Consider the following 22,290-nt stretch of genomic DNA (forward strand, 5'->3'; position numbering starts at 1 on the left):
TAACGAATCAAGTAATTAATAAAATATAAACAAAATTAATGGGCAAAATTTATTTATATTGGAGTAGTTTGGTAATTTATGTTACTCTTTTTATATAATTTTTATTCTCTAACCAAATACAACAATGATACACATCAAAAATACATTTATTTTTACTTATGCAATATAATTTAAATATTTGTTTTAAATGAACCTTTCAAGAAAAATAATTCAAAATATAGAAGGTTGAATTTTGACATCAAACACTATAAATTTCAAACTAATACTAAAATAAATATATAAGAATAGCATTATACAGCGAGTTTAGACATATTCATATATGTATTGTTTAATTTTGAGAAAGGGTGAGCTTTTTAGGCATATAATACCAATATGAATAATATTGTAAAGCTTATAATTCATTTTGTCTATTTATGGAGCAAATTGCCACATAATTTCTAGCAAAGCAATTATGAGAGAAATGGAGCTCCTTACTTAGAAGATTAGTCTTACATGTTTACACATATCATATCTATTTACTTTTGTGGCTAGATTTCAGGATTGAAATTCAAAAAAATACATAAACTAAATCCTTGGAATCTGTATTGGACTTTGAATCAACACTATCACATCACATGCTTCAAAACTTTGTTTCTGTTTTCGCAGTGATCAGTGATGCACTCATGAGTTTTTGAACTCTAGAGCTGCATCTCTCTTGTGCTAGGGGTGCCATCCTGAAAAATCCCTGGTTTAGCTGGATCACACGGTTGGTTGTGGATTTTTTTTTTCCTTCAGTGATCTACTTACATGGATGAATTTCTTTTGTTCTTTGAATGTTTTGATACTATCCAAAATTTCAAGAAAAATAAGTGAGCTCCATGAAATGTTTTTTTTCATGTCGTTGTGATCGCCTAAGATTGAGATATTGTGCAGTGATTGTAATGGTGCTTCTAAATGTGTACTGCTATCATGTATCCTTCCTTTTCATTGTATTTGTAAACTGTATGTATATCCCCAATAGCTTGAGGGAATCATCAAGCTATTTTCCTCTCATATTCTTCTTCTATTTCTCCTTCTTTTACAATAACTTCAAATGTCCAATTAATGAACATTATTGGCTTTTCATTAATTTGCATGATTTTGCCAGGATTCATACAACCTTTTCCTGGTGCTGTCAAAGTTTTACTTTGCAAAGTGGCGTTGGACTCAAAACACAAAAGCGCCTTTCATATACCACTACAGTAGCCAGGTGATATTCCTGGAATATAACTAACTTTAATATTGTTGTATGATTGTTCAATTGAGTGCGAGCATTTTGAGAATTCAGTTTCTTCAACAGGTGGGAGTATCTTATTTGCTACATTCGATATATTGGAGACAGGTCATTCTCCACTACATGCAGATAGGTTAATAATGTAGCCTTCACATTCTTGAAAGTCATCTCTTTGCAGGGACTACGTTATTGGATTCAGTAGAAAAGTAACAATAACAACCAATAGAAGAATTGAGTTAATATTCATTGATTATTGTGACTATATTGTTAATATTTCAGCTAAATCATGGTTGTAAGTTGTTGAATCAGTAACTTACTTTCTGAAACTTTTTTAATATTTATGGTCTTTGAGTATCAAGTGACAAAGTCAGTCTCCTCTTCCTTTAAACTAGGGAAGCGTGCTGCTTTGTGATGTCCCATTGTTGCATGCTGCGTCTTTTCTTGAAGTTTTATTTGTGGGAACACATGCAACATGCACTTAATTTTTGAATATATTGCCATAATTTATTTATACTGCTTGAAATAATTTTTGCCATAATTTATTTGCAATTACTTCTGGTATTTAAAGCTTTGGGTGGCTATCTCAATTGAGACTGACAAGAGAAGCTTTCATGGGAACGTTTGTAGGGCATATTCTACCTGCTTTGGCTTTAATCCTCCTTGGATTGTGGCACACCATCAATTCTATCAGATCCTACTGCCTCAAAGGCTCTGCTAATTTTACTGTGAAGTATTGGTACCCATTTTACGGCCCTCTTTCACGACTCAAACATTTGGAGCTTATCTTCATTCTGTTTTTCTCTGTCCTCGCAATTTTCATGCAACTTTTAGACTTCCCTTTCCTCCACTTTGCTTTCAAGCTTGACAACTTTGAACATGCAACCATGTTCCTCCATCTTGCCATATTTGCAGGCTTCACACTTTCTGCAGAGATAACACAATCATCTGAAATCCTTTCTGGGGTCATTGGAATACTTGCAGCCTCTGTTTTTGGTCAAGAACTCTTCCTACTCCATTTCCACTCAACTGACCATGTTGGACTTGAAGGTCATTATCATTGGCTCTTGCAGCTTGTAGTGTTTGTGTCTCTTGTGTCAGCCTTAGCTGCAACTAGTTTTCCATGCAGTTTTCCTGCAGCTCTTGTTCTTTCAATTTCTGTTGTATTCCAAGGGTGTTGGTTTATGATCATGGGGTTTGTGCTATGGGTTCCTGAATTTATGCCTGAGGGTTGTGTTGCGCGGTTTGCTGAGGCCAGCACTCATGACATGCATGGAGCAGTCACTTGTGGATCTATTGATGCAGACTTGAGGGCTAGGGCACTGGCCAATTTGCAATTCAGTTGGACGCTTTCTGGAATTCTGTTGTTCACTGGGTGTGTTTGCCTGAAATTAGCTGGAAGGTGCAACCCAAGGGGCCAGTCAACCGAGTATGAGCAACTCTGCATTAGAGGTACAGATGTCCCTATAGCCATGGAAGGCTTCAAGCAAGCTCGTCCTTGAGATATTGTACCATGCAGAATGCGGCATTTTTATGCCCATTGTTAACGCCTCCATTAGTGTAGATTTTAAACTCGTGATCAGTGATTGTCAAATATCTCCTATTAAGCCCCCCCCCAAAGCAAGAGATGAATTATAATTGTGGGGCGTCTCTTACCAAATGTAGATGCCTTCTGGGCCAACTTCTTTATGTGAAAGTTGATGTCTTCTACCTTTTAGAAAAGCAAATAAGGCCAGGCTGAGATTCCGCCTCTGTACTCCTCACTAGACTATGAAGCTTGTAGTTCTGTTGCTCTTATGATGCAAAATTATATCTGGTTGAAAATAGAAACAATTTATGATGTGTAATGCAGTTGAACATTAATTGGAATGAGAATATATTTATTATTGATTCTTTGTTCATGTCTGCTGAAGAGCGAAGGTTTTATAATGCAGATGCTTTCATGCTATAAGATGATGTGTCTTGCACATTGAAGAGGATTGTACCAGTGAAGCGTCTATGCTCTATATGCCTCTACAATACTCTAATCTAGTTTCCAATGCTACTTAACATTCATAGAGCATGGAAGGTAATCTTGGGGCTGAAGGCAACCTCCAAAGGTGTTGCTTTAAGGTTTGTCAATCCAGGACTCTCACTCATATCAACTGGACTATCAGACACAGTCCGCAATTCAAACCCATGAAGCAGTCGAGCCAGTGTCAGGATCAGAACCTGGAGTGCGAATGACACTCCTGGACACATTCTTCTACCAGATCCAAATGGTAAGTATTCAAAATCCTGACCCCTGAAATCCAAACTAACATGCTCATTCAGGAACCTCTCAGGCTGAAATTCCAAAGGGTTAGTTCAAATGCTAGGGTCACGGTGTAACTTCCACAGGTTAACGAAAAGTCGTGTGCCTGCCGGGATGTGGAAGCCGGCTATCATGCAATCCTCCATGGCTTCCCTTTGTACTGAGAGTGGAGTGGCAGGGTATAATCTCAATGTTTCCTTGACAATAGCTTGCAAGTATACCAGGTTCTTTACATGTGACTCCTCCACTCGTTGGTGCTTTCCTACTTGGATGTCAAGCTCATCTTGAGCCTTTTTAAGAACAATGCGGTTGTTTAGTAGCAAAGATAGTGCCCATGTAAGAGTGATCACAGTGGTATCATTGCCACCCAAAATAAGACTCTGCAATACAAACCATATATTATAAACTTTTTTTAACTTATCAATTAGGCATTCACTTTGAAGTCTAAATCAATTATTGAAATCTTCAAGTTAAATTATGTGAAAATCAATTATAGAAACCATTTTCATACTTGAAGATTTTATCATGTACACTCAATCTTCTTGATGAAAACTGAAAAACGACATCTATCACCATGGATAGCAATTATATCATGAAAATTTGCCTTTAAAAGATAAGTGCACATTAATTATTGGCTTTTCCTCAGCACTTGTTACAATGGCATATGATCCAACTAACTTTGTATTTTACCCAAATAAATAAATAAACCACTATACTATAAATTTCCTTTCTATATTGCTTTCTCATCATTCAAAGAGCACTAATACACAAGGACTCCATAAAATTTATTTACGCACGCAAGTGATTACCCAACTTACTTTGTCTGGTATTAAAGTAGTGGTTGCCATCAAAAGTAGGAGATCTAATCTAATGATCTATAAATAAATTTTTATTATGCTTTGATTTGACCTAACAAGTTTGTCTATATGCTAATTTACATTCTATGCTTAATATTGATTTGCAGTTAACAATCAATACTTACCAAGCAAGTGCCCTTGATGATATTATCAATTTCATTAGCAGATATCTTGCCATCATCCATGACAGAAAGCATGACATGGATGAAATCTTGCTCCTCCTCCTTGATGCCTCCTTTGAGCCTCTGTTCTCTATGCTTCTTTACCCACCTCCCTAACACTTCATCCATCTCCTTTGCTGTCCTCTTCATATCACCAACATATCCCTTTACCAAATCCAACCAACCAAGAAATGGAACGGTGTCAGAAGCCAAGAACAACCCAGTTAGATAGAAGAAATCCTTTAAAGCCTTACAGAATTGCCTTGACTCCTTATCTTTGATTCCATTACTACCACCAGAGTATCGCTTCCCAGAAACCTTTTTCGCTATTATGTTCACAGCTAAGTCCTCAAATCTTTCCTTCATTTCCACTACAGCACGTCCACCATTCTTTACTGATTCCTGATATAAGGTTTTGATAAAGAAGTTAGTTTCTGTGTCCCTGACATGCCTGAGCAACTGAAGCCGGCGGTTCGAGAGGAGTTCAACCACGGCTAGCTTCCTCATATCACGCCAGTATTGCCCATACGGTGCAAAGCCGAGCATAGCATGATCATAGCCCATGATTTTCACTGCTAAGGATTTTGGACGTGCAAGAAAGACCTTGTCATTTGTTGTGAAACATTCCTTTGCTACTTTCCAGTTGCTCACTACAACTGCTCGATGAATTCCAAGACGTATAGAGAAGATTGGCCCAAGCTCATCGGCCATGGACCCAAGAGTTCAGTGCAGTAGCTGGTTCGCTCCACCAAGAAGATGGAGGTGACCAATAATAGGCCAAGATCCCGGTGGCTGAGGCGGCGGTGTCTTGCCATTTTTCTTCTTTTTGACATAATTTATGGCCAGGAAGAGAGGGATTATAGCAAGAAGAAGGGTATACAAAGCGATTTCTTGTAGAAGAAAAAAGAATTTCATGGCTGCTACCCCACCAAAGAAATCGAAGTAAAGTTACTTGTCAGATTTTGAGAAGGGTGGGTATTTTCAGAGTCATTACAGTTAGCTGGATACAAAATATCTGCAGTGCGCTTACGTGACAGGGACCGGCCAGAATTGTGAGTGAAGTTACTCTATTTTTCAATGCAAGGATATGTTCAACAGTCTTGGCCGTACAATGATTGATCCGCTTTTGGGCTTTTCTCAAAAAGGACGTAACCCAAAAAAAATTAAAAAAAAATATATTAAAAGCGATTACTTGGAAAGTATTCATTGAAAGGAAGTGTTTTGATTGATGTGGAGAAAAAAAAGAATTCATCGCTAGTGTGGTTAGTGTTTAATAACTAAAAAATTAAGAAAAAAGGATAATTATTGAAAAATAATTATGTGTTATTTAAAATTATGTTATTAAATATTATTCTAAGAAATATTTAATTATTTTTTAATTTTCAAAAATATTAATAAATTACTATAAAGCCTTTAAAAAAATTTTAATTATAAAATCATCTATATCTTTTATAATATAACTCTAAATATTAAAATTATTTATAAACAAATTTTATATTTTTGTAATTAAAAAATTTAAAAATTATACATAAAATTACTAACTCTATAATATAAAAATTTAAAAATACAAATATTATTTATATGTAAAAGAGCATTAATATTTATTTAGTAAATTAATAAAATTAGTAAAGTGAATGAATTATATTAATTATTTTATAAATATTTATTTAGTATTTATTTATTTAATAAAATATTAAATTATGATAAATATTATTAATATGAATTAATAAAGAACATATGAATAAATGATTGTTCAAATGAATTAATTAAAAATAAATAAAATAATTTATAAATATTAAATTAATATTTGTGAAATATGAAATTAAAAATCCAAATAAATAAAATATGAAAAGTAATGTATAAATATTTTAAATATAGTTTCAATATTTAATAATATAAAATTTTGATAATTCATTTATAATAAATAGCTTTTAATGATTATTAATCAAAATATTATATGGGAGAAAAAAATGATAATTAGATAATAAAATATAAACAAAATAAATAAATATTTGCATTAATTATCTTATATATATTAAGATTTAATTATTTTTTTTAAATAAATAAAAGTGCCACGATTAACATAAAAAAGCATTTATCAAAAATTTTAAATAAAAATATAAAAAAATTAGATAAATAATTTGAACATACTCACAATATCATACAAAACTTCACTAACACAGTAAGTGAAACAGTGTTTTGTAACAAAACTGAGCTGTGGTACTTGATTATTTTTTTTTAATTTATCATGTTAATTTTATTCTTTATATTCTTACTAATTAAATGTATTTTTGCTAAAATATTTATATATTACTTCACATTACTTTTATTATTTTATTTATTTTGAATCAATTTATTTCAACAATTATTTATTCATATCTTTTTTGTTAATTCATATTAATAATATTTATTATATTTTAATATTCCATTAAATTAATAATATTAAATAATACCATTTTTCAAATATTTATTAAATGTTTAATATAATTCATTCACTATACTAATTTTATTAATTTGCTAAATAAATATTAATGTTGTTTACCATATAAATAATATTTGTATTTTTAAATTTTTTAATTACAAAAATATAAGAGCTTATTTGTAAATTGTTATAATATTGCGGGTTATTTTGTAAAATATATGGATGATTTTATAATTATAAAATTTTTTTTAAGGACTTTAAAGTAATTAATTCATATTTTTAAAGACCAAAAAATAGTTGGACGCTTCTTAGAGTAGTATTTAATAACCAGACGCAATTTTAAATAGCATCCAGCTACTTTTCATCAATTTTCCTTTTTTTTAAATAATTTGTATTTGTTGGATGTCAACCATATTAGCGACCAACTCTATCTATCCTCCACGTCATTCAAAACACCCCTTTTGGTAAATACTTTTTAAGTCAACCCCTTTTAGCTTTTTTTTTTTTTTTTAATTGCCTCCTTTTAGAAAAAGGCCTTTCACTTTGGATTAAATAAGGCCGCACAAATATATAACGATACCTATCAACTCCAATAATTCAAAGGCTTCTGGTTCTTCTTAAAATCAAGTGCAAATACTTCTCTTTCCCTTACTCGAATAATGTGATTTCGCTAACAGCTCAAATCCTTATGCATGAAATTATTTTCCTTCTAGTCTTCTAATCCCAGATTTCCTATTCTCCACTCTAAAACAAAATGGGTGTGCTGGGAAATTAACTTTCATTGTAGATATATTTGTTCACTTCTGTTATCCCCTATAGCAACCCAAGAGGAGAGGGGTGAATTGGGTATTAATTAAAAAATTTAGAGGCTAAGAGAAATTTTGAGTGAAGAGTACAAATAAAATGAAGGAAAGAAAGAACATAAGGAATTTTATAAAGGTTCGGCTATCCCAAACTTACATTCTCTCCTCAAGACCCTCCTTGAGAGTTAACTTCACTAAAATTCTTATTTGGTGAAGAATAAACCCCTTACAAACACCATAATAGCAAACCCCTTGCTCTTTTATAAATCTCTTTATACTCCAGAGCAATTTAATGCTCTATCACACTCAAGTTATAATGAATATTCGTAATAACCTTGAATAAACTCTCAGAATAAAGAAATTACGGCTCAAAATATTAAGCTCTCAATAATCAATTATGGTAGCTCAAGTTCTAGAGAGAGAGAAGAAGAAAAAATCTTTTGAACATAATAAATTCTTAAGAAATAATTATTGTTTTTTTTTCTCTAGTCATAAATAGCCTCTATTTATAGTTTTAGCAAGAAAATGATCGTTAGGGGTGCATTAAATGCAAATATAGCCATTCAACAAGCCAAAACTCTATTTTATCGAGTTTCAGAAACCCAAGTTCAGCTACTGAAGTTCTTTACTTTGGCTGCCGAAAGTTGGAGCTCCAAAAAACACCATTAAAAAAGTGAACTTCAGCTATCGAAGTTTTCACTTTCGGCTATCAAAATGCTCTCTGGATAAAAAAGGTTTAAATACTCAAAAACCATCATTTAAGAAGTAAACTTCGGTTGCCAAAGTTCCCACTTTCAGCTGCCAAAGTACTCTCTGGACAAAAGGGCACTTAGACTTCAAAAACTCATAACTTTTTGACCCGAGCTCAGATTTTCGATCCGTTTGAACAGTTGGAAAGCTAATTTGATAAATTTTTCAATGAAAATACTTTCAAAAACAAATTTGTATTTCCCAAAAGTGAAAATTTCACTTTACTCCTCCTTGGTCAAGAAAAGTTAAAAATAGAAATACTAAAAAATTTAGAGATTCACAAACTCATAATTTTTTTTACTTGAACTCGGATTTTTGATCCGTTTGAACTATTGGAAAGCAAATTTGATAAAATTTTCAATAAAAATACTTTTAAAAACAAATTTTGCATTTCTCAAAAGTGAAAATTTTATTTTACTCTCCTTGGTCAAGAAAAAGTTAAAAATAGAGATAATAAAAAGTTTAGAGATTTACAAACTCATAACTTTTTGACTTGAACTCAGATTTTTGATCCGTTTAAATCATTAGAAAGCTAATCAATGAAAATACTTTCAAAAATAAATTTGCATTTCTCAAAAGTGAAAATTTCATTTTACTTCCCTTGGTCAAGAAAAATTAAAAATAGAGACATTAAGAAATTTAAAGACACTTCGACTTGAGCCACCATAACTAACCAGTTGAGATCCATAAGATAAAAAAAAAAAAAATTACATTGTAGTATCTCCTTGATCTTTGCTTAAATTTCTTGCTCTTTTTCAATCTTGATTTGAAGTAATTTCTCAAATTTGAACTTGGGACCTACAATCTTAGTACAAACACTTCCAAGGTTGATTAGTAGCAAGATACCAATTTATAGAAAGTGGATGTGACACATATTATTGATATAGAATCTGAATACAAATACCTTTATACATGTCTTTTGTATATTTATATGATACTTTTTGGTATATTTATGAGACATATTCTAATCTATTGGATTGTAATTTAACCTTCGCATCATCGATCATCTAGGATTCATTGAGTCAAAACCTTTCTTATATACTCTCCAAATTCTGGTTATTAAAGCATAAATTATTTTTGAAAGGGGGAGTACATTAAGGGGGAGAATTTTTAAAAAACACACACTTCACTTATGATTAATTTTCCTCATCTACTAATTGTTTATTATCATCAAAACATGGATTAAGACCCCTAGGTCCAATAATCTCCCCCTTTTTGATGATGACAAATAATTAGTAGATGAGAAAAATTAATCATAAGTGAAGTGTGTGTTTTTCAAAAATTCTCCCTCTTAATGTACTCCCCCTTTCAAAAATAATTTATGCTTTAATAACTAGAATTTGGAGAGTACGTAAGTGTCACACCTCACCCCTCTGTAAGGCATGACATGATCCCGTAGAATACCTAATGAACTACCGAACTTCACCTACCGATAATTCATTAAGTACACTACAAGGGATTTTAAAACAATTTTCTTACATTCTGGAAGTGGTGAGCATTTTTGGAGGAATTAAAAATCATTTATTCAAAGTTTAAATACTAGTAAAAATTTTTGTCCATTTTAATTTTGCCGCAAATTTTATAAAAATTTTGACAGAGTTCCATTTGTATTTGGAGAAAACAGTTCTTCAAATACCTAAAAAAAAACACTTCCAATAATTTTCTCAACTCCCAACCTCCAATAAATCTCAAATCAATTCAATTCAATTCACTTCAAAATAATTCCACAATCCAAATCAAAATTTATCGTCTCAAAATATTTAATAACTTCATTCACAAAGCATAAAGTATGAAATTCAAAAGTACAAATATTAATTTACAGAAGAAAATTCAAAAATAATATTATTACAATTTATTTTATAACTGCTCAACTTTATATTGATACATACAATATTTCTATATTTACATCAAAATTAACTATGAGAGTATAAAATAATACCCGTACAAAAAGACCGGTGTAGTCCTCAATTCAATAGCAGCTCACTCTGCTGCTTTCTCCTTACTCTTATCTGCGACAGCAAAATAAGCTATCGCTGAGTATAAAAATACTCAGTGGTGCACAATAAAAATTTAAAATACGATACATAAATCATTCATTACCAAAACACAATTTAAATATTTCTCAATCACATTTCATAATTATCAAAACTCAGAATAACACAATTTAGTCAAATAATTTAATAAACACAGTGTTGCCAAAATCATACTCAACTTAAGCCATGACACAAAATTTCCGATTAATGCCGTGTTGTACACCACGACAAAGCAATCTACAACCCCATTAATCGAAATCAATGAGGGAGGTGGCTAGCTAGCTAATGAGTACTCATCCGATCTCGACCTCAACTGGCAAGCCAGAGAGGGAGGAAAATAAACGATCTCAACCACATAAATGGAGGACGAATAATGTGATACTGTCAGGCTAAGTGTGAATACAAAATCAATTCAAAACAATTTATTCAAATAATTTGTGAGAAATTTGATCAATTTCCAAAGTCATATTTGCGATCATAAAATGGTAACACAATACATAATTAATCACAAAAGTCAAATTTTCGAGAATAAAATATTTAAACAAGAATTATTATGCACAGACCTGACGTGAGTCGCCTCTAGGCCTTGACTCAGTCTCTCCGAGTTTCCAAGTCTTTTTCAGCTGAAACACACAGTTTCATAGTGTTTCAGTACCATAACTTACCATAAATCCAAAAATAAATTTAACTTCACTTTTACCTAGCTCTCACGTGCTAAATTCGACGTTCTCGAAGTTTTTGTATTTCGGGTTATTATTCACTATACTATTCAAGTCAAATTGTTGACTTTCTAAGGCTTAATAGGTATGGGAACTCCAACTTCACCCACATACCACATTTTGGTCATTAAATTTATTGGTTTTGGTCATTTTCTCAAAGCTTAAGTCCTTTAGGCAAAATTGTCAAATTTTCAGTTTTGGTGTCCCTAGTTGCACTGTTACATTGATAATTTTACTGTTGGAATTTGGCAAAACTTCATTCATAGAAAATGTTCCTTATTGTCTTAAGTTTATTCTCATTTTTGAATGACCCCAATCGGAGTTTTGTAGCTCAAGTTATGGCTATTTGAACCATGGCTGCCGAATTGGAAACAACCCAGATTTTCTGGGCATTTTTGGTGCTGACAGTTTTGGGTCACCAAATTGGGGTGGCCAAATGACTTGGTTTCTGGCAGAATTTTGGTTTGTGTTCTTCATGAAAGTTTTAGGTCTATATCTCACCTAACCACTGGTAAAATTTCAGGTCATTTGGATCTGCCTAGCTCGAGTTATGACCAAATGAACAAATACTGTTCATTTGGTCAGTTTGTACAGGGCAGCCTGCACTTTTCCAACTTTGGTCAATTTGTTCACTAGGTTTTGGTCACTTTTTGGGCATGGTTCCTAAATGAAAATTGTGTCATTTTATGTTTATTTTCATCCCCAATTGGTCCCATATCAATTGGACTTGTAAAATTTCATTTTTGGTCCTTCAAAGCTGACTTGGTCATGCTACCAGCAGCATGACCACACTCCCTCCGAATTTAGCTTTAATTCCAACCATTCCAACACAACTCATTTGGTCACAAATGACCATTTTTCACTTCACAATAGGTCAAAGACACCATTTACTCATTTCTCACATTTTTGGTTCATAAACCCTAAGTCCCAAAACCCTAACTTACTAAATTATTGTATTTAACCACATTTAATGCTTTTAACTATAATCACTAAGCTAATTGGGGTTTATATACTCATTCAAATCCATCAAACCATGCAAATCATACTCCCCTTCAAGCTGGCCAAAATTTCAGTTTGGTCCTCCCCACATATTTTTTTATTTATTTTAAGTTTATTTACAAGTTCTGGATGCCATACATACACTAATTAAACTAAAAATTTGAAGTTTACATTACTAACCTTAAATGAAGTCTTTGATCTTCACTTCCTCTCAATTTTCTTCAATTCTTCTCCTTCTAATCTTCCTTCCAAGATTTGTTTATAATTTTTCTTCAAGAAAATCAAAGGATTTATGGTGGAATTAATATTTAGGAAGCTTAAAAATAAGCTTTCATGGAGGAAAAGTTTGAGAGAGAGCTTGGGAGAGAGAGGCGGCAACTAGGGAAGAAGATAATGAAATTTATTTTTTTTTCTTTTCCTTTCTTTATTTATTTTGTCTTATGGAAGACCCCAAAATCCCATTTAATTTAATTTATTAATTATTACTTTTATGACATCATGCATGATGTCATGCATGATGTCATCTCTCTACACTTTTTCTTTTTCTTTTTTTTATTTGTTCTTTAATTTAATTCTCGATTCCGAAATTTTCTTTTCTCCGATTTTATTTGACAGTTTGGTCAGGAGTCAGCTCTCGGGGTCAATTGACCAAATCGCCCCTCGTCGGTTCATCCCAGTTTGTAAATAATTCAATATTTCTTTCGGCTCCCTGACCTAATTATTTGACTGACTTAACAACCTTTTTTCCGTGATTTTCTCTTTTCCACTGTGTTCGTAATGGTCCTAAGGACCGCGGAGTCACATTTTACGGTTCGAAATTTGAGTTTAAATCGACTTCGCAGTCGTTCCCGAGAAGGTCACCCATCGCTATGACTCTCGGCTCGTTTAACTTCTTATATTCTGTTTTTCTTATTTATACTTAACTAATTGGCAATTACTAATTATTTGTATTTATGGCTTTTTTAGTTGTCTTAAGTGTGGTTCTAATCCCCTTAATTGTCCGGACCGACACCGGTCACCGGAACAGTGAAATATACCAGGCTATACAAATAGGGGTGTTACAGTAAGAGAGGCTTTAACTCAATGAATCCTAGATGAATGATGATGCAAAGGTTAAATTACAATCCAATAAATCAGAATATGTCTCATAAATATACTAAAAAGCATCATATAAATATACAAAAGACATGTATAAAGGTATTTCTATTCAGATTCTATATCAATAATATGTGTCACATCCACTATCTACACATCTCTCCCTTCTGGCATTATCAAAATACACTATCTACATATCTCCCTGACAACAACGCCAATTATTATAAGATCGAGCGCTTAAGCTTAGCATCATTAAAAAATTATTTTAGTAATAAGAGAGTCAACACATATCAAACTGTATGGTTAATCCAATAAGCATAACATTATTAAGGTAGCAAACTAGCTGGTGAGATTATTAGAATTTTAGAGAGAAAAACACAATAGTATGCATAAAATAATGTTAATGCCTAAGAAATAATTTAACACGACCGATTGTGCAAGATATTTTCAAACCAACTAACTATTTAAATATATATATATATATATATATATATATAACCTTAGCAATTATAAAACCAATTGTGAAGATATAAAAACACATAGCAATATATGAAGATTACAAGAACACTTCATATAATGGCAAACTTATAAGGTGTATTTCCAAGATAAGGCATAACTTATTTGATTTGAATTCTAACATAAGTATAAGTGTATTGATGAGACACTAAAAACAAATATATGGTGAATGCTCAATCTAGAGGCAGCATACTAAGCAACTATTCTCAAGAATATCCTACAAAGAGCCAAAAAGACCACAATACAAATTCTGTAATTTTATGTAAATAGGACTTGTAAAACCATCATGGAGTCTATTCAAAGCAACAAATGGAATTTTGGCAAATAACTTTCTTAGGATAATCAAAGAGAATAATCTAAATTATTGAGAAGTAGTGTTGTGATCAAGTGACAGACAAAAAAGAATATTAGTATTTGTTCATGTGAACAACAAATCATAATATCTATGCAACATCATAAAGCAAGTACAGGTATGAACCATATAGGAATAAGAATTCTAACTAACAATAAAAAGGATAAGTAATTTAAATTAGGCAAAAGCTCAATATTGAATTTCAATGTTCATAAGACTACAAGTATAAATATACACATACAACAGCCAATCAAAAAATATTGTGGTAACTCAAATCAATTAACATTGTATAACATAAAGATTTATTGAAGATGTGAATACTTATTCAAAAGAGAAGAAACTCAAAAAGAAATTTGGAAAAGAGTTCTCAAGAGCCACAACAAATTAACAACTAAATAGAGTGTAAAACCCTAAGGAGGTCCAATGTAGCAAATTATGGTAAAATCTAGCTTAGGAAGGATTGAAAATAATGAGTTCAAGGGAAAATTGACTGAGAAACTGAGTGAGGAGAGACTCGAGAGTGAGAGAGGGAAAGCAAAGGGAGAGAGCTGAAAAGTTGAAGAGAGAGAGGGAGTTAGGGGGTTTGAAAAAGTTCAGGTTCAGCAGCCAGAACCAAGGCTTTCGGCTGCCGCTTTAGCTACTGCAAGATTTCAAAAAAAAAAAAAAAGAATTTGAAGGTTCGACAACCGAAACAAGGACTTTTGGCTACCTAAAGTGCCTCTGCCCGAAATTCTTAAAACCATATTTCAAGACCACAGCAACATCAAAAAGTTTTTCTTTTGAGTAAATAAGACTCTTAACACATAAAAATTTTGATAAATATTAAGACAAATCTTAAAACACCAAACATACAATAATTTAACAAGAATTTTCAAAAAATATATACACATTCAATCATCACATTTCAAGCATCAAAGTTGTGACACCCCTTACCAGTCTACAGTGTAGCCGAGCGAGGCAAGTCACACTTAGTGCCGAAGCGCCTTAACTTATCTTCACTGCTTTCCAAATTATCACATTTAATTTTATTTAATTCAGATCTAATTATTTTGTCGGAGAAATTGATAGAGTTTCCCCTAATGTATTAATAATTTTGACGTTTTCCACTTGTTAAAAGTCTCAATAATAAAATTCAAATAATGAAAATTCTTTATCACATTTTATTCCAATACTTCATATCAAAATCGCAATCTTACAAATTTTCATTCATCATGAATAAATAAACTGCTACTCATATATAAACAAAATATTCATTTACAATTTATTTACATAAATTACAATAATTACAAAAGTTCATCATTTACAATACAAAATGAATACTTAACTACAAAATACAAAAACTACTAACAAGCCCAGTGGATCCTACCAAAATGCACTGCAGAAGTAGTGACACTGTACACAATGCAGATCTGACTCTCACTCAGTCTGAGGTCTGCTGGGTTCACGCTCTATGTCTCCGATACTTATGCGTGGCAAAAAGCAACGCGCTAAGCAATACAGCTTAGTGGTGTCAATATAAAATAAAAACAAATAAAATAATTAAATATGCGAAATTTATGGTACTATTTTATGCAGACTAAATTTTTGGGTAATTATTCATAATATTATTAATTTATTACTTTTTAGGTTCATTATTTGGTTATAAGATATTAAGACTTATTTTGGTTGCCCAAGTAACCTATACCAGTAACTGGACTAGATAAACGGGTAAACTGGCACTGGATACCAAGTACCTCGAGCCGTCATACCATCGGTCACATAGTATCTGCCAAGTGTGCAATAGAACAGCTAACCAGCCATAATAATCATCGGGCACAAGGCCAAGTATATCAAGAGTATCAAAATGGCCAAAAGCCATAATATCACAAAATGACACTATATACCATAAATCATGAAATGGCATGAAGCCATATGTAGTACTGCTATCGAAACTTTATTAGCATGCCAACCTATCCAGACCAATCATACGAGGCATACTAGGGCATGTTAACAAAGTTAATTATTTAGTTCTTTATATTTGATATTTGGTGGTTACTATTTACCTCACTATTCATGTAAAAATATTAATTTTTTCAAAATTAATAGGTATGCTAGTTTTAATTATACCAAAATACTACATTTTGTATTTTATATTTATTGGCATTAGTTGCCAATTTTAATTCAAAGCTCATTGGAAGAAATTTCAAAAATTTAGATTTGGTCACTTTGGTTTACTGTTCCATTGGACTAATCTATAGTGATAATTTGGCTATACTTTCTTCATCAAAGTTGTTCCTTAATTTGTCTTCTTTAATTCTCTTTTTGAATCACTCCATTTGGAGTTTTGTAGCTTAAGTTATGGCATTTTTACCATAACTGGTTGGATTGGTCTATTCCCAGATTTGGTTCTGGCAGTTTTGGTATCTTAACTTTGGCTAGCAATTCGAATAGGTTATGATCAGAATTTGAGTTTCTGTTCTTCAAGAAAATTTTTCTTTCCATGGGTTCAAGAATCAGGTCATTTGGACCTCTCTACACAAAGTTATGGCCATATGAACAAACACTGTTCATTTGGTCATTTTCCAGGTCCAAAATTGAGATGCTCGAATTTAAGCAAATTTTAGATCACTTTAAGTTGGTTTTCTGGCATGGTCTCTTCAAAAATGTGGCATTATGTCCCTCCAATTGGCCTTACACCAATTGAAGTTTCACAAGTCAAGTTATTATTGTCCAAACACACTAGACTCAAGTCCAGAATCCCTAGCACATAGGGCAACATCTCTAATTTCTAATTCAATGCCACAATTGCTTTTATTTTAAGGTCAAACTTTATCAAATGGTCACTAATTGACTATTAGAACATCAATTCCATAACAAATTGGCAAAACTCTAATTTTTGCCTTAAACCCTAGTCCCCAATTCCTCCATTTACACCATACATGAAATTTAAAGTCTTAATACATATATTCTCATTCATGGCCATCATTACACTTTAATTCCATTAAAATCTATCCAATCTATCTTGCATTCATGGTTGCCAAAAATTTGGGGTAAGTCTAACATGCACAAATTTGTTTCAATTCCTTCAGTTATTACTTAATTCTTGATCCTAACATAGAATCTAAAGAGAAAGAGAGAGAAATTAGCACTAACCTTATTTGATGAAATTCCCAACTTGTAAACTCTTCACTTCTCCTCTCCCTTTTGCTACTAAGCACTTGATCAAGGTCTAAAATCAAGGTTTACTATTGGGAGCTAGGATTTTTATGGGGAGAATTATGAGAAATTTATGCTTTGATGAAGAAGAAAATGGAGGAAGAGAGAGTTGAGAGTGGTTTGGCCAAGATGAGGGTGGAAGAAGGTGGTGGATTTTTTATTTATTTATCTCATTTTTGGCTTTTATACATAAGCTTTTCTAATGGTGATTGGTGGAAAAATTTTTAATTGCATCATCTTATGTCATGCTTATGTAATAAATCCAATTAAATTTCATTTTGTTTTCTTCTTTTCTCTACTCATTTTTAATTAAATTTTTATAAATATTTATTCACATTTTATGTCATAAATCTCACTTACTTGAATAGACAAGTTGGTCAAAAATCATCTCTGAAGGTGAAATGACCAAAATGCCCTTCATTTTGCTTAATGAGCTAAAATTGTCTGTACGGATTTAGAAAATTTCTTAACATCTTTTTGGCATTCTATTGCCATCTAAGTCTCAAGAACTCTTCACTGGAGTTCCAAAAATTATTTTACAGGATTTCCCATGGGTCTAGGGTTGCTAACTGTCTTTACGGTCGCTTCCCATTAGGTCACCAATCACCGGGGCTACGTCTCATTTAAACTTAGTATATTTCATTGCTTAAATTTTTCCTTAATTTTTCTTGTCATTATTTAGTTTATTTATGACTCATCACTCTAGTTTAAATATAGTTGCAGACATTCTGACTGTCCGGACAGACATTAGTCATTAGAACAGTAAAATATACGGACTATCTAAAGTAAAGGCGTTACAAAAGTTATCAAGCATGTCTAATTCTCTCTTAATGAAATTAAACCTATCTTCACATAAAGGTTTTGTAAATATATAAGCTAATTGGTGATTAGTATCAACAAACTCAAGAACAACATCACCATTCAACACATAATCACGTATATAATGATGTTTAATATCTATATGCTTAGTTCCAGAATGTTGTATGAGGTTCTTGGTCAAATTGATTGCACTTGTATTATTACATTTAATAGGAATGTGATCAAGAGACACTTTAAAGTCCCTTAATTATTGTTTGATGAAAATAATTTGGCTACAACAAATAACTGCAGCCACATATTCGGCTTCGGCCATGAAAAGTGCAATCGAGTTTTGTTTTTTGCTACACTAGGAAACTAAAGAGTGTCCTAGGAGTTGACAAGTACCTGAGGTACTCTTCCTATCAAGGATGCTTCTGGCAAAGTCAGCATCTGAGTAGGAACACAAATCAAAAGATGCATTTCTAGGATATTATAGACCTAAATGTAATATACCATTCAAGTATTTAAGAATGCATTTAATAGTATACAAATGAGACTCTTTAGGACATGATTGAAAATATACACATAAACATACGAAAAATATAATATTCAGTCTACTAGTTGTAAGGTATAAGAGACTATCAATCATACTTCTATAGAGCTTTTCATCAACAGCCTTTTTTATCCTTATCAAGTTTGATGTTTGTGCTCATTGGAGTTCTACTTGGCTTGCTATTCGCCATCCCATACCTCTTGATCAATTCTTTAGCATACTTGGCTTGGTAGTTGAAGATGCCATCCTTAGCTTGCTTGATTTGAAGCCTAAGGAAGAACTTGAGTTCTCCCATCATGCTCTCAAACTCACTCTTCATGATGTTAGCAAACTCTTCACACAAACACTCATTAATAGCACCAAATATAATATCATCAACATATATTTACACTATAAGTATGTCATTTTCATGATTTTTAACAAAAAGAATTGCATTAACTTTTCCTTTTGAAAAACCATTTTGCAAAGAAGGTTACTAAGCCTTTCATACCAAGCTCTAAGAGCTTGTTTCAAACCATACAAGGCTTTAGTCAATTTAAAAATGTGATTTGGAAACTCATGATTTTCAAAACCAGGAGGTTGCTTAACATATATCTCTTCATCAATAAAACCATTTAGAAAAGCACTTTTAACATCCATTTGAAAAAGTTTAAAATTCATGTATGATGCATATGCAAGCAAAATTCTAATGGCTTCTAATCTAGCTATAGGGGCAAAAGTTTCATCATAGTCAATGCCTTATTCTTGGTTATAGTCTTTGGCTACTAACCTAGCCTTATTCCTAGTAATGTTTCCATTCTCATCTAACTTATTTCTCAACACCCATTTAGTGCCTATGGATGGATGATCCTTTAGCCTAGGAACTAAGGTCTAAACCTTATTCCTTTCAAATTGATTGAGTTCCTCTTGCATTGTAAGTACCCAACCCTTATCATTTATGGTCTCATCTATGCTCTTAGGTTCTATTTGAGAAATGAATGTAATGTTTGAAGGAGCGGAAGCATGAAGAATAGAAGTTTAGATCATTGAATTCAAAAATTTTTCATCTAGGGTCACATGCATCATGCAAGATTTATTTTCATCTATTTGATTTTAATGATAAACAGTATATTAAAACTCTTTTAATATGTTTTTGGATCTATATTTGTCATTTAAGATTTTAGAATTAACAGATTAATTTATTAGAACCCTATATTAGATCAAGAACAAGTGCACTAACCTTTTTGATGCACTGCAGTGTGTTTGGCACTTTTGGGATGCGCTTAGGACACCAGATGTTGTCCCTCTAGCTTGTTCACACCAAGATCACCATTGGTAGCCCCTTGAACAGCTTTTCAAGCCTTTCCAATCAATTAGAAATTTAGGTTTTGCCGTTTGAGAGATTAGAGATGTATACATGACACTAGAAACGATTTCTAGTATTTTTAATTCAAGAGACTGTTGGAAAATCTCTTCGAAATTGTTGAGAGATGAAGAAGAAGAGAAGAAGAACACTCCAAGAGTGGTGGCACCAAGAGAATACAGCAGCGTGTATTTTTGTTCTTTCATCCTTACACTTATATAGCTAGGTCACCACTTAAAACCCTTGCCACATGTCACCTTCTGATTGGCTCTAGGTTTAATTGACCCAATCACATTGTGTCAAGTGCCAAACCTATATTTAATCTTGACTTTGATCATCTTACATGATTAAAAGACATTTGGCAAGCTTATATGTAGTGCCATGTGTCACCATCTCATGGTGCCACATGTCACCCTGTGAGATGACCAAAATACCCATGTGCCTTAATTTTGAGTTCTCAACCCAAAATAATTATTTCTCTTCTTCTAATCAATTTATATCAAATATAAATTAATTAATTACTCTCTATTAATTAATTTCTCATAATTAAATTCATATTTAAATACTTTAAATATAAATTTAACTTATACTATACATCCAATAACCTAAATTTGGTTTCAAGCCATGTTAGGGACTTTGCAATCTAATTGCAAACTAAACCTATTTAATTAATCAATTAAACTCTTTAATTAATTAATTAAATCATATTTAATTTGGTGATTACTTGTGTATGTGTGTGACTTACTAGGCTTATCAATAATTGGCAATGAGACATGATATCAACTCTTAATATCATCAGAACTCTTTCTTACCATAAATGATTTCTCTGAATCATTTTATACACCTCATAGACTATGGTTAACACCTAGCATAGCATGTCATGGCCACCCAATTAGTAATAAGGTTTAACTTAAATAAACCTATAATCATATGTTACCATGCACTAGAATCTCTCTGTTACAAAATCCCAATTCGAGCTGGAGTCATGGTTTATGTCAAACCCCATTTGCTATGAATATTATGTTCTCTTTTAATTCCAGTTCTTGATTAAAAAGATTTTCTCATTAGAAACTCTTTCTGATTAAATCTATCTGTCCTGGCCAGAAACTTGAAACATCAAGAATAATTAAATGAACATAGGATTTTATTCCTATTTACCTAGGGTAACAGATTCCATCTTGATCAACACCTACCTCCATATATAACTAGTAGGAGCCAACACATGCCCATATACCCATATACAGTACAAGTATGAAAGCAATATCAAACTCAAACCACCTATATACAAGATAATTGTGCTATCTCAGGTCTAAAGATTATATGCACTTATATGATTTATGATAATACATTGACAAGAGTAAACTCCATCTGCTTGTTATATGTCACGACCCAACCTATGGGCCAGACCGGCACTAGGACCTGGGCTAGCCTAAAGCCCCCGAGGCCCGTAGTAAGCCTAACTATTCCTTAACCCAACTCTAAGGCCCATTTGGGCCCAATTTTAAGAATTCAACTGGACAGAGTCCGGCCATAAAATGGACCTTTCAACGGGGAGTTTTTGACTCACCCAACCTGTAAACACATTATATAATCAATTGGGGAGCTCAGCTCACCCTCCACATACTCATACAACATAAGAATAAATGGGAGCTCAGCTCCCTCATCTAGTCCATCAACATACATAAAATAATAAGTTTACAGGTCCAAAATAACAATATATATTACAGAACCAATTCAAATAAATATTTCTAACACATGCGGAAATTCTAAGAGTTAACAGGTTTATACAAAAATAAATAAACGACCTATGAGGGAGAAAAGCAGGTTAACCTCAAAAATATCCTCCTGTGGCTTGGAAAAATATTGTACAGGAGTGAGCGTTTGACTCAAAGAGTAAAATATCAATTTTAACCATAATCTCTATAACTATCTAAAGATAATGCACTCTGCAGAGTGAAATGCAACATCAGCAATAATTTCACATCATAACAGCAAAAAGGTAATTTGGAGCACTCACACACCCGATAATATCAAACAATACATATATGGGAGCTGATCCCCTATACAGCTCTCTTAATCCAACCTGTGCCAGCGAAGAACTCAGCTCGGACTTCCACTTAATAACCAAATCGAGGTCCCAGCGAAGAACTCAA

The 22,290-nt window shown here is 32.4% G+C and overlaps 1 protein-coding gene and 1 pseudogene across 1 annotated transcript; one reads left to right on the forward strand and one right to left on the reverse strand.

Annotated features, from left to right (window-relative positions):
- Positions 1-1,649: 1,649 nt before the first annotated feature.
- On the forward strand, positions 1,650-3,096 carry LOC110637448 (uncharacterized). The gene has a single exon (XM_021787554.2). The coding sequence runs from the start codon at positions 1,864-1,866 to the stop codon at positions 2,749-2,751; it is 888 nt and encodes a 295-aa protein (XP_021643246.2). The 5' UTR covers positions 1,650-1,863; the 3' UTR covers positions 2,752-3,096.
- A 12-nt stretch (positions 3,097-3,108) lies between these two features.
- On the reverse strand, positions 3,109-5,617 carry LOC110637447 (xanthotoxin 5-hydroxylase CYP82C4-like; annotated as a pseudogene).
- Between the last annotated feature and the right edge of the window lie 16,673 nt (positions 5,618-22,290).

This window comes from Hevea brasiliensis, chromosome 18, assembly GCF_030052815.1.
Source record: "Hevea brasiliensis isolate MT/VB/25A 57/8 chromosome 18, ASM3005281v1, whole genome shotgun sequence".
Taxonomy (NCBI): domain Eukaryota; kingdom Viridiplantae; phylum Streptophyta; class Magnoliopsida; order Malpighiales; family Euphorbiaceae; genus Hevea; species Hevea brasiliensis.